This window comes from Plecotus auritus (genome assembly GCF_963455305.1).
Source record: "Plecotus auritus genome assembly, chromosome: 11".
In the NCBI taxonomy this organism is placed as follows: Eukaryota; Metazoa; Chordata; class Mammalia; order Chiroptera; family Vespertilionidae; genus Plecotus; species Plecotus auritus.
In genome coordinates this window covers 32,524,910-32,539,163 of record NC_137777.1, presented here as the reverse complement: position 1 = coordinate 32,539,163, position 14,254 = coordinate 32,524,910, and the positions used below count along the sequence as shown (strand labels likewise).

General features: G+C 35.0%; 1 protein-coding gene across 3 annotated transcripts in view; it reads left to right on the top strand.

Moving 5' to 3' along the window:
• Positions 1-14,254, top strand: part of TOX (thymocyte selection associated high mobility group box) — a 305,837-nt gene that overhangs the window by 253,135 nt on the left and 38,448 nt on the right. For all 3 annotated transcript variants that reach the window (XM_080646462.1, XM_080646463.1, XM_080646464.1), the window contains exon 4: positions 3,410-3,691. In XM_080646462.1, the coding sequence (XP_080502588.1) occupies positions 3,410-3,691 (282 nt within the window). The remainder of the gene's footprint in view (positions 1-3,409; positions 3,692-14,254) is intronic.

The following is a 14,254-nucleotide window of genomic DNA, read 5'->3' as shown; positions in this document are numbered from 1 at the left end:
GTCATAAGCATGACTTAAGTGAATTATTCACAATAAATTAAAAATATTGGAGGTTAATGGGAAATAATACCTTACAAGTTGAGGTTGTGTATTTGACATTAAGACCTGTAATTAACTCAATATCTTTCTAGAAGAAAGCCAATAATCAAAACATTTGCTTTCATTCATGAGCTAACTGTCAGTACGTAATCAAATTCCATCCATAGTTTCCCCATATTATCTATTAGGCAGTGATTGATACTGAACTGACTCTTATGAACGCAAGATAAAATAAAAATAATCCGGCCAGGCCAGCATGGCTCAGTGGCCAGAAGGTCACAGTTCAATTCCTGGTCAGGGCATATGCCCGGCCTGTGGGTTCCTTCCCCAGTGTGGGGCATGCAAGAGGCAGCCAAGCAATGATTCTTTCTCATCATTGATGTTCCTATCTCTCTCTTCCTCTCCATTAATTTTTTTAATTTAAAAAATAAAAATATTCCTTCTAATTCACAAATGTCACCATGGATGTTAAGATCTGACTATTTCTAAGTGCACCTGAGACCTGTAAAAGGAGTATGCGTTCTAATTTGTGCTCACCACCCTCTAAACAGAAAAATTGTTTTTTGATTTGGTATTAAAGCTGCTGTCTGTCTGCTTGGCCTAACACCATTGGTGACAAGGTATTTTCAACTACTGATGAGTCTGTTGAAAAAGAGGTTCCCTGTTGAGTACTTCACTGTCCCTACCCAAATTGATTCTTTACTTCTCTTTTGCCAGACACCACCCCCTTCCACCAATAGTACAAAGGTGGGAACACAAATTTTAGTAGTCAGTGATCTACCCTCAACACTAATTAACATGAGCAAACAATCAAAAAGATCACAAACTGATGAGAGAGGTCGGTGCTATAAAGTGAGATCATTTTAGACTTTTGGTTGTAGTCATGAATCTGGAAACTATAAGTTAACTTAAAAATCATCCTCTGCGGTATCATGTTGAAAACCATGGTATTTCTGAAAGAGTGAGATTACGAAGCAAGGTCCAAACAGATAAGTTACAAACTGTTCATGCTTTTAACTTGAGATTTATGTGAAGGAGAAATCGTGATGTCAATTAGCTAAATACTTTTGGAAAGATAATTTAGTTAAAAGGTTTTTGTTAGTAAACATTTTTAATTTACAAGACTATGAAAATGTATTCTCCTACAAACATGTACGTTTGAACATGCATGTGAGTGCTTTGTTGGGTTGAGAGAGGAGTTGCCCTGTATAGGACAATACCCATATGGGCATCCATTACTCTGGGCTCACAGTGAGAGAGTTGTTCTAAATAGAGTCTAAGAAGAAATGCAATAGGACTTCAGGACTTGAGAGAGCATAGCATATACTGCCTCTTCTGTGCGTTTTCAAAAGTCGGTTCCGGTTTTCATGGCACCCTATGACAGTGGTACAACTTTAAGAATATCTGTAGAACCTAGTATTATTTCATATGGAAGGTCAGATTATAGAATTTAGGGACAGCTAAAAAGGAAGAAAAACTATTTTAGTAAATGTGAGTGGAGGCAGCATGAATGGACTAGATAAAAACAATCAATTTAGGTAGATAACATTTGACAAGGTGTTTTTTATTATTTTTAGTTAACTATAACTCTCTCTGTGGGAAACGTAAAATGTTGAATCAGCTGCTTAATACTGTAGGAAATATCAAAGACTGGAATTGAGAGATGTTGATTTTAACTCCAACTCTGTGGCTTGGGGAAGTAATTTAACTTCTCTGGCCTTTATTCATTCTTATCTATCTATCTATTTTTTTAATTCTACAGATATTCAACAAGCCAGTACTATGGCCTCCTCCTAATAATTCTCTTCTATAGATGAAAAAAATGTCACTAAGGATCTCTGAAGCTCTAATATGTATCATTGAATAGTAATAACTACTTAATGAGGGACTTCATAAAAAAGACAACTATGAGCTAGTTTTGAAGGATTGGAGGAATATAGTTTAAATTATGGGGCAGGGGGAGGGCTGTTGATTTGGACCAGAAAATCAGCAGGTACAAAACCACGAGCTGAGCCATCCTAAGCCTTCACCAAGAAGAGCCAGATTCTAGAATATCTATATCTGAGTCTGAAGATGAAGCAGAGTAAGAGCTGGAACGGTCTAAAGGGGGTGATACTGACTAATAAGAGACCTCCTGGTGAAGATGGCAAACCTACCACAGGCAGGTGCTTCTGTCACAACTTCAGTTTCAGATGGAAATAACTAAGTTGGTAAAATGACTGGACAGCATTGGTAGAAAATGATTTTATTACCAAAAGAAAAAAAATGTCTGACTAAGTTATTTAATTAACCTTTACAGTATTTCCATGTCATGATAACATTTGCAGACAGGTAATTACTAGGCATTCTGACACCACGTGGAATTTTTTTTAATGAAACCGAGAAAGATAACATTGTTCATTTTATTTGTTAGTTCCCAAATATAACTTTAACCACATCCCTTCATTGCTTTTCTTTTTTCCCATTTTTTTCTTTTATTCTCTCTCTTGTTGTATAAAGCAAGAACTGCATAAAATCTCCAAGGTCCCTCAGAATGATAAAACTGAGCTGCTTCTATAAGCACCATGAAATATTCCCCATAAGTTTGAAAATACCAGAGAAATGTTCAGTGAAATCCACTATACTCCTCTTATACAACACATTTGATCTCTGGATATATTAAGAGCTTCATCCTCCAATGCTTTTAATTCTAAGCCTTGCAGAGACAAAATTCATTGCTTGAATTACAAGAGTGAGTCTCATTAAGGCTAAAAAGCAGTGACCCAGATAGCATAATGGATTAATATGGTGACCTTGCAACTTTAGAGAATCACTTTCAAATCTGACTGTGTCATCAAATCATTTCAATAGTCAGTTAATCAATTGGTTAATACCAACCTGTAAGCGTTCTTAGTCTGGAAGTTAGTAGATCATTTTGGCCAATACTAGCTACATAGAATTAAACTGAGAACAACAGCATGCTTAACTCCCAGACCTTTCTTAAATAATCACAATTTAAAAAAAGGACTTCATGAATTGCTGTGAATGCTATAATCACTAATAATTATATAATGCTGACACTCTAATAAGCATCAATATTTTGAAACTTATACCATAAATATTTTAATGATGTTTACATTTCATTAGCAAATAAGGACTATAAATATAATTAATAAGCTCTTTGGTAATGAACTGTGATGTTGATTGAATTCTCAAATTCTATGATAACAGCACCTTTAGGGTGATACATTCTGTTAGAGGGGTTGGGGAGGGAATGGGAATGTGTATAGTTCAGCAGGACATCTTACAGAATTTTTAAAGTCTAAGGAATATTTTTTTAATTTATTCAGAAACATGTTTGTGAAAATTATTCCTATCCATTTTTTTGTAGATGCAAGATATACGGAACCCAGAAGGAGCTCAATATAGCTCCCATCCTCAGATGGCAGCTATGAGACCCAGGGGTCAGCCTGCAGACATCCGGCAGCAGCCAGGAATGATGCAGCATGGCCAGCTGACCACCATCAACCAGTCCCAGCTGAGTGCTCAGCTTGGGTTGAATATGGGAGGAAGCACTGTCCCCCACAACTCACCATCTCCACCTGGAAGCAAGTCTGCAACTCCTTCCCCATCCAGTTCAGTACATGAAGATGAAGGCGATGAGTCATCTAAGGTAGGACTACATTATTTATAGGACCTGTAAGAAATGCTTGTTGCCTAAAAAGGTTTTCTTTGGAGCCTTCCTTGACCTGTGGTGGGTGCAAGTTTATGTCATCCAACTTAAGAAACATTGATGGGGGAGATACATTTTTTTTATTAAGCATGAGGTTATAAACTGAGTGAATTGAATCACCTTGTCCAATTACATTTTTAATTCCCTAATAAATCCTTTGAATATTCATGTATTAAGCATAAAAATAAGTTGCACCCCCAAAATACAGCATCTTCACAGTGAGTAAGCTGAATTTGCCACTCATTCAAGAAAGTCAATTTCAATTTAACCATTTTATTTTAAGAAGACAACAAAGATGGTGCTGTGTGTGTGTGTGTGTGTGTGTGTGATTAATAGATAAAACTGTTGGTTGGGATCATCTGACCCAATCATTTCATATTGAGGATGAGGAATGTAAGGGGCAAGGATATTAATGACCCCCTTCCAAAGGAAAAGCTGGGCGATTCATTGCTCACTTATTATTAGTCCCGTGCCACTATGTTTGTTTGACTATCGCCTGTCTGTCTTTGTCACATTAAGTTATCTGTATAGGAAGATGTGTCTTTAAATGTCCTTAGATTGCAGAATTCTTTAAAGTATTCAAGGCAGCTTTTTCAAATGACTTCACCGAAAGCAAGTGCTTTCTCATTCAAAAACCAAAATTATCTCTTTATTGTCTTGCTTCTCAGGCAAGCATCTTTAGGATTTGTCCAAGTGAGGAGGACTCTTGCACCTAATTACTATGAAAAACACTCGCATTTACATGTGTACTTCTAGTTCCTTCTCTTTTTTTAAACATTACTAATGAGTTGTCACTTGTGTCAGTCCTTAGATTTCTTTTCACTTTTGCAAGAATTTTTCTTTTGGGAAATTAAACTTGTCAACGTGTTACCAAAGGCAGCGCTATGGGATTCGGACCTACTGTATATGGTTAACATAAACTAATTTATTTAAAGAACCAGATAAATAGATTTGTTTAGCCTGGTAACAAATACAAGGCTGCTATCTTGGCTATATTTTATTATTTTTGGTATTGCTAATGCTCTGGCATTTTTGGAGCCTTAATTTTGGAAAGACTGCCCCTCCCAGGACTATCTAATTCCTAGAGGTGGTGAATGATGCCCCAGTGAGCCCATCTTTGATAAACAAACCAAGCAATTCAGAGCCCACATCCCAACTGTCTTCTTTGTCAAATTCTCACATAATGTTCTTAAGAAAATGTGTATCACTCTAATGGTATTCAATAGCCAATGAATATTTGGACCTACTAGTAAATGTGCACATTAAGAATTTGGGGCTAGTTATTTAAATGCTAGATTATGCATGAATAATTCAAGTTAAATTCTTAAACATAGGTGATATATAATATACTTCAAGGGAAAAATACAATATATTCTACTCACCCTGGCTGAGTGGCTCAGTTGGTTAGAGTAGTGGTTGGCAAACTGCGGCTCGCGAGCCACATGTGGCTTGCAAGCCGCAGTTTGCCGCTCTGTTGACTAATGAGTTTGTCGACCACTGGGATAGGGGCTTAATCACAAGGAACAACAACAGCCTGTAATTATTAGAATTGACAGTCTAGGTCAGTGGTCAGCAAACTCATTAGTCAACAGAGCGGCAAACTCATTAGTCAACAGAGCAGCAAACTGCAGCTCGCAAGCCGCATGTGGCTCGCGAGCCGCAGTTTGCCGACCACTGGGTTAGAGTATCGTCCTGTATACCAAAAGGCCAGGGCACATACAGAAGGCAACACATTGATGTTTCCTTCTCACATTGATACTTCTCTCTCTCTCTGTCTCTCTCTCTCTCGCTCTCTCCCCCTTTCTCTCTAAAATCAATTAAAAAAATCCTTTGGTAAAGATTATTTATACATCTGGGCTATATATTTTTAAGTACTCGTTGCTAGAATTTCAGAAAATTGATGTAAAATTAGTAGCATCTTTTGATAGTAAAGTTTATGCAGGATTATTCTTACTTACGTAACACTTTCCACACTCTTCAACCTAAATTAGTAGAAGTCTGAGTAGAAACCAGAAATTCCTGGAATTACATTCACAGATTCTCCCATTTTCTATTGGCCCATAAGGTCCATATCTTACCATTTCGCTGAGACATGCATTTGTATGTTATGAGCTTCCAAGCTGGTGTAAGAGTTTGCCAGTGAGTAGCCTACCCAACCACTCAACATCAACCTCTCAAAATGATTTGTAACTCACTATTAATGACTGAGTAGTATTTTGTAGTAGCCCCTATATTCTATAGTGGCATATTCTTGAATTAGTGATGTGTGATTTTTCAAGAAAGCCCTCATCAAAAATGGCTTTTTGTCTATAAAAATATTTCCAAGCTCATGTTTAGTTTACTTGTATTTTCCATCTCAAGAATACCTACCCTCCCATTCCAAGGTTACATACTGTTCTTCACCTTCATTCTAATGCAAAATCCTCCTTACCATTTAATCAACTTATATTTATTAAATGGCTAAAAACAGTCCTCTGACAAAAATGCTCAAGCATTCTTCATCACAGTTAAAGATTAAACTGGGATTTTTTCCCTGTATATGTGAGCAGGATTTATGTGAAGTGTTGAATTGAAATAGCTCCATTTAAATGTGAAATAGCATTAAGTCAAAACGATCATTTAAATCATTTCTAACAAGAGAATTAAAAAAGAATATTTACTCTCACTGCAGCTAAAGAAGCCTTTAAAGCTTCCCTCTTAACACTTTATGCTCTCTTAAGCAATTACATATTAATTCCCGTTTATCTAATTGAACAATTAAATGAAATAAGTTTGTTTTGACAGAGAAATACTGTAAATATATCAGTAAAATAATCACTTTATAAATACTACCCACAGTTCTGATTGCTATGGAGCTGTGTTGACAGCCTAAAGTCATAAACTAGACATACAGTAAAACATCAAAGACAAGTAAACTTGGGTAGCTGTGGTTCTAAGCCTATAATCCAGCACTTGTAATACAGTAGACACTTTAAGACACAAAATCTCTGGCATTACAAGTATATTTATAGCACAGTATTTTCTTTAAGGAAATTATGGGCTAAGAATCACAATTTATATATTTTCCATCCTTTTACTTTCAACTTTTCTGTTTAAAATACCCTTAAGTTTTGTGTGTGTCTCTTGTAAATAGCACATGGTTAGATAATCTTTACTTATAAATGAAACTAACTTCATTTACATTAACATCAGTACTAAATATTTGGGTTTATTTCTCCATTTAAGTATGTTGTTTCTATTTATCCCACATATGTCCTATGTTTCTTTTTTCCTTACCTTCTTCAAGTTTGTTTTTATTTTGCTCATTCCATAATTTCCATTTTAATATTGGAAATTTTATACTTTTTCTGTTCACTTAGTAGCTACCCCTGTAACACAAATGCATAAAAGTCTAACATTGATCGATATCTTTACCCTTCTTATTTACTTTAATTCCAAATCATGCTGGAGCAGTTATTGCTGTTGTTTAGTTTAATGATAATTTAATTAATTTCTATAATTTAATATACTTCACAAAACATTATTATTTTTAGTCCTTTTTTCTTTACATTTATTCACATATTTAATATTTTTTCATCTGGCATCATTTTCTCTATCCCTTAAAAATTTAATTGCATGAGAGCCTGTTGGGAATATAACTACCTTAAAAAGTACTTTCACCAGATATAGAACTTTAGATTGATAGAATTTCTCTTTATGAAGATATTATGTTACTTCATTGAATCCTGATTTTCATTATTGCTTTTGAAAATTCTACTGCATCACTGTCTTTCCTTTGAAAGTAATCTGTCTTTCCTCTCTGACTAGTTCTAAGATCTTCTCTTGCCTTTGTTGTCCTTCAGTTTTACTGTGATGTGTGTGGGTTTCTTCAAATTTATCCTAAATTTAAATATTTCTCTTTTCTACCAATTCTAAGAAATTTTCAGGCATTATTATTTTTCATATATTTCCTCTTGTGATTTTGCTCCATTATCATCCTGTAATTCTGATAAGATATATGCTAGACTTTCTCATACTATTCTCTATTACTTGTTGCTTTTACATTTTGCATTTCCTTGCCCCTCTGTATTTATTCTGATTTAAATAAAATTTAAATCAATTCCCAATTCATAATTTTTTCAGCAATACCTAGTCTAAAACTAAAGCTGATCTATTGAAGTTTTCATTTCAATTATTTTCTATTTCTGGTTTTATTTGGCTTCTTTCTCAAATATGTTTTGACTTTTTTACTTGCTTGCTTTTTATCCTATACTTAATCTCTTTTGTCCTTTAAGCATTTGCTAATTCCTATATATGAAGTCTTTTGGGGTCTGATTCTACTCTGTTATTGCTGTTGGCTCTTGTTTTAATGCCTTGTTTTATATTACTTTTTTGCTGTTGGAATGAGAGCTGATATTAATTATGACTTGATGAGACTTCTATTAGACTTTATTTGAAAGTGAATTCCTCTAAAGATGATTTCTGTTTGCTTCTGCCAAGCATCTTAAACCATTAAAATGTAGAATGACACTTGCCTTAAAGTTCTTCAAGTCACCCTATTTGGGTAAATTGTTATAAATGCTGGCATTCAGGATATAAGTTGTTACAAATGCTGGCTTCTGTTTGTGGATTATCCCAAGAGATATGTTTCCCCTCTCTGTTCAGTATCATCCTTGCAGCTCCTGGGTGGGCACATACAAGAGAAATCATTTTATTTCCCCCTTACATTGACACTGTAATTCCCTTCTGTCCTTACTTTAATAGGAAACCTTCTGCTAAACATCCAACTTTTGGTAAACAATGAGCTTTGTTTTCTATCTACTGTGCCTGACTCAATTTCACCAGGCTTAGCAACTATCTTCAGGAGGAAAGCTGGCTTCGGTATTTTGCTTATTTCTCTGGGTTCCTGCTTTCATTCACTATTTGCATTTAAGAGTGTCTTATTAATTTGCTAGTTCCTCAATGCATGTGGTTTTCCATAGTAACAGAAAGAGCAGTTTGTTTTTCTCAAAGGCAATAGGCTAAGTCACTAGAGCAACAATTACATAAAGCCTTTAGGAAAGGACTTCTTATTAACCACTGTTCTAAAGGCAAGAAGAATCTTGGAATGAAGTAAAAATGATAAGCAGACGGGTTTCTATAAACACTCAATGAAATCAAGCAATGTTAGAGCTAGGATGTCCAGTCACATTATCTCACAATAGGACAGGCTATTTAAAATTGGGACTCCAAATTCTGGTATTTTCCACAGTGAACTGTGTTTATTATGCAGTTGTTCAACACTTCACATGCTATAATGTGCATGATACTTCTAAAGCATTTCTTATACCCTAGCAATTGAGAAAATATATATTCCTTGCTTATAAAAAATAAAGTGTCCCATTGATTGAGGCTGAACTTAACAAACTAGTTCTGGGGAAAACAATAAAATTCAGTCAAATAGCCAGTTAATACTCAATTTCAAATAATTGTTCCTGTAATTCATTCAAGTGTATACTAGGATAGTATTTTCAAGGTGTCTTTGTTCTTAGATGATTCATACCTTATGTGATTAAGCATATTTGATTAGTTCATAAAATAAAAATAAAGTGAGGCTAAACATAGGCACCTGGCATTTTACTCAGTGGGATGTTATCGCAATAGCTAAGCACTCTTTGTAAGGCTGGAGAACCCCTCCATCCAAAATCTGAAGAAGTAAACACGATGCCCCAGATAGGCAAATTCCGATAAGACCAAGTGAATCCAACAAAATTTATAAATGAAACTAATAGGTGTATATAATTGCAAGTAATTTCACTTTAAAGTGATGTTTCCGGACTGTAGCCCTAATTTCAAATATCTTCCATAAGGCTAGTGAGTATCTTTGCTAAACTTATCCTAAAATAATAACCAGCTATGTTTGGCAGAATCAAGGATCTTTAAAACTGAATTTGCTTTACCAATTATGATACAAGTACAATGCCCCACACTTATGAATCATTTCAAAAGTATAGCATCTCATATATGTTTTTCTATCATAGATATTTTGAGTCATTGAATGTACTGTTTTTATTAGTGATAATAATAAACCTGAGTATAAAATGAAAAAAGGATTATCGCCTTGCTGATTTCTCAGTAACTAGATGACTTACTTTCCATGCTTATTTGAAATCATTCTTATAAGGGGATTTTAGATTACATAGTTTAGAAAAAAAGAGAGAGAGAGAAAGGATTTAAGTAGCAAAAATTTTCACTTACAGAAACAGTACAATCACAAAAGGTGCTGTGATATGCCCAGTTTCTATGGTGAAGATTTTATAATATTTACTTTCTATGATAAGGGTTATAAGTGGAGTTCCATGTTGTTTGTTCAGCCTATTATGCAGATGGTGCTTGATTAAAATCTATTTTAAACTACATCGATTACTGCAAGATGGTGTGCATTAAACGGTTCTCCCAGCTCCATTACAGGCTGTGGGACTGCTGCAGTTTATTTTAAATATGCTGGTAGACGTTTCTAACTTCTCCAGAGACAATTCAATAGCAGTGATTCTCTTTCCTTGAGAGCTTTAACTCTTGTACTCTGTATTCTTAAGTATTATCTAAGCAACACTGTTAACACATGTTTTTTTAAAGTGAAAAATTATTGTTTTCATGTGATAAATAAGTTAAATACATCACTATAATTAAGCAATAAGACATAAGAGGAGGTGGATTACCAGAAGCCTAAGCATACCTCTAGGGGTTTTGTAGAAGTAAATCTATGTCTACAAGTAAGTTGCCCAAAGCACATGCACTGTGTGAAGCTTATGTGAGAGGAATTTTTTTATGTGTTGGTACATGTGTTTATTTATTTATGCATGCTTTAATTGTGAAATGAGTCTGTGGGGTATTAGGATTAGAGTTAAGGCCTAGCCATATTCTTAGTTACTACGATTTTCATATAACTTTTATATGTGTTTTCAAATGCCCTTCACTTTGTAATTCTAAGCCTTTGCCCATTGCTGTAGAATAAAGGAATAGAAATGGATGATGATCCATTGCATGTAAGACACTATAGTGATGCTGTGAGAATAGAAAGATTCATGGTACTTGGTCCTTATTTTCAATGTGCTTACCATCATGGGGAGTTTATATGTTTTCATTTCATGGTTTCTTCTCTATTCTAAAGATTATGATGTTGGCATTAAATTTAACTCTCCAGCCTTGGAACCCTAGTAACTTTATAAATATTGTACTCTAAAACAATGCCCAATACACAATACCATATTGTCCAATATAGTAGCCACTGGTCATGTACGCCCATGTACATTTAAATCTAACCAATCTAACTAATTAAAATTAAATCAATAAATGTTCTCAGACAGTGCAGAGAACATTTTCATCTTTCCAGAAAATTCTATGAGAGTACTACTCTAGACTTTAGCAGTCAGAGCCTCTTAGAAAATTAGGACATAAAATTATGCACTTTCATCCATCTAAGTAAGAATTTAGAATCCAGAAAAAATACTCAAAATTAAGATCCAGAGACATAGTAAAAATTAGCTAATTTTTCCACTACAATCATATTCATCATCATTGTGTTCATTCCAAATAGTGGTCAAAAAGCCAGATATCTTTCATTATGCAACCTGTTACTGGCATGTAAGGAGATCCAAATAACAGCTACACTTCTTTCATGAGGGAGGCTTTGCATATGAACAATGACCATGTGTTTTTCAAATATGTGTTGGAACTACCTCCAGAAAAGTAGGCCTTACACATTCCCAGTTCATTATACAGAACCTAAAATAACAGCTCACTCCTGTATCCTCCCAAACAAAAGAAAAATGCAAAATAAAAATAAGACCCCCACAGATCAGAAGGTAATGCCCAGTGGTCAAGAGGTAGACAGCCTTACTGTTCATAGCACTGCCCGCGCACTTGAATACATTAGACATCAACCAGGGAGTTTTCATTCCATTATAGTGCATCCTAAAGTGAAAGCAAAGCTAGTATGCAAACCCAGTAAGTCTTTATACAGAGAACAGTGAGCAATAAAATAAATGAGTCCTTTCAAAGACATTTTATTTTTTTATAGAGATCTTTCCTACATAGTTCTGTGTTGTTTTTTGTTTTTTTTCTTCTTACATCAGCCTTTGATGAAAGCCAAGGTATTATCTTAGATCATAGTTCATTCCTGTGAGGGAAATTCTGTAAATGGTCAGAATATTACAATGTAAGAATACAGTTTTAGCGATCTAGTTTAATTAGGAAAGAAAGGCAGTGAATCTTGAGAAATGAATATTTTATGTGTGTTCTTTATGTTGGTCCTCTTAGATGTCAGTTTTCTCCGATGGCAGATAATTCAAACTGAGTTTCACATGAGTATTTAAAAGAAAGGCATATCAATAGGCTCTTGCTTTCAGGCATGGCAAAGAACAAAGTGATGTAATGTTGTGACTGGCTGACAGTCTGGCCGCAATGGGGATGACACCCCAGCTTCACAGCTTAGTGCCTCTCCAGTATTCAATCAGAGATACCGTTGAAGCTCCAGGGTGATGCTTCATAATGCATACATGGCATCTCCTGAGCCTTGAAAATGTGGAGGCTGAGTCATGAAATGCTTGCTTCTAGTAAATGAAACTCTCAGGTTGAGCAAGGCTGATCTGACTAACCCTACACAAGCCAGAAACATAGGGAAAGCCTCCAGACAATGAACTGAATCAATTGGTTGCATGAAATTGTTTAGAGTTTCCTACAGAGTTGTAATACATTGCCTCTAAAGGGTAATTTGTTGTTTTCATACACTTGATACTTAGAGCTTGTTACTGGCAGTAACAGGTTCTCCTGCTTCCTCAGATCATCTCTAGAAAGTAGGCCCATGTTGTCAAATATGTCCTTTCTGTTACAGCTGGGCATTATAGCCAGTAGAACTAAAACTTACACCATACTGTCCTAATACTAGTTTCAAAAGGAAACAAGCATGGAACTCAAACACAATTTTAGACAATGGAGGAGAGAAACTATTAAATACTTTGGGGAAATGTTTTAATAAGAACAACTATATTGAATCATAGGAAATTTATCTCTATGATTGACTTTTGATTATCTTCCAAAACTCATTAATATACTATTATCTGCAATCATGGAGATTTCAATGTGTCCAGTCATTAATTTTTTAGTTAAAATTTAAAATGATGAAGGCCTGGAGGGGGAAGGAGGAGAGGTAGGAGTCAAGGAGTCAATGGATATGAAAAAGGGGACATCTGTAATATTTTCAAAAATAAATTTAAAATTTTTAAATGAGTCCAGGTAATATTCCATATGAATAAACATTCATTCCTCTACACTTTGTTTCCTATTTCTAAATATTTCCATTCCTTCATGAAATATGACCTCCAATATCATAATCACTCCATTTTTAATTTGCTTATTGTAGACTTTCTTGACTTCTTTTTCTTTCTTAAATAAATATTTTATTATTGAGAATATAGAAATGGTCACGTCTACAAAATTTGAAAATTATAAAAAATATAAAAAAGGAAAATCATAAAGATTCAACCTTATAACCCAGAAAAATTACTATTAACATGTCAAGTACTTTTTAAAGATCTATCCATGTTTTCTGTATTCCCATATATTGTCATCAAGTACTCAAGTAAATCAGTGAGGTTTAAGTTTCTGTAACAGAAACCATTTATGCTTTGATTCATTCATTCTTTGAATTGTATTATTATTTTGTTATTATTTTAATTACAGTTATAACACATGCAAAACACTGTGTGTCAGGAAACGTAAGTGCTAGTGAGCAAAACCAGTTGTGGGCCTGCCCTCCCAGTGCTCATATGTGGAACGGGAGAAGATCTAAATACATAGATAGTTGTATAATTACAAGTTTGATATGTGCTATGTAGGGAAATGAAACCCTTGGAAGAGAAAGTGCTCACAGTGAGAAATCAAGTCAAAAAGTCCATTGGATTTAGCAACGTGGCCCATGGTGACCTTGTTGAGAGCTTAGTGATGGTAAGGCACATTAAGAGAGTTGCAGAGGCTGCATAGGGCCAGCACAGACAACCACCTGGAGGAGCTGGTTGTGAAGACAGAAGGATACGCCTATATGTAGCCTTGAGGCAAAGGAAAAGTTTGCTTGTTTGGTTTGTCTCCTAAGTATTTAAGTGCCAGTTGGAGAAGTAGAGTTAAGGGTATCATTGAGGTGTCTCCTACTCCCAGGCATTCTGATTTAATCAATGCAAAGAGAGCCTGGGTATCAGGATATTATTTAAGTTTCCCAGATGATTCCAATGTGCAGCTGTATTTGAGATCACTGTTATAGGTCATAATTGCCTGTATGTTTAGTTTATAGCTATTACACTAGTTTTCCCAGTATCAACTCAGTCTCAACATGTCAGTCTTCTGACAGATTTACATGGGACCAACCATTTCACAGGCTCACCTCTTAGCCCATCCTAGGGAAGTTATCTCCTAGTGTTCGTCTACATTAGCTTGTCAGCTCAGTTCAGAGCATCCTGTCTCCATGGGGATGTTGATCTGCTTCAGTAGACA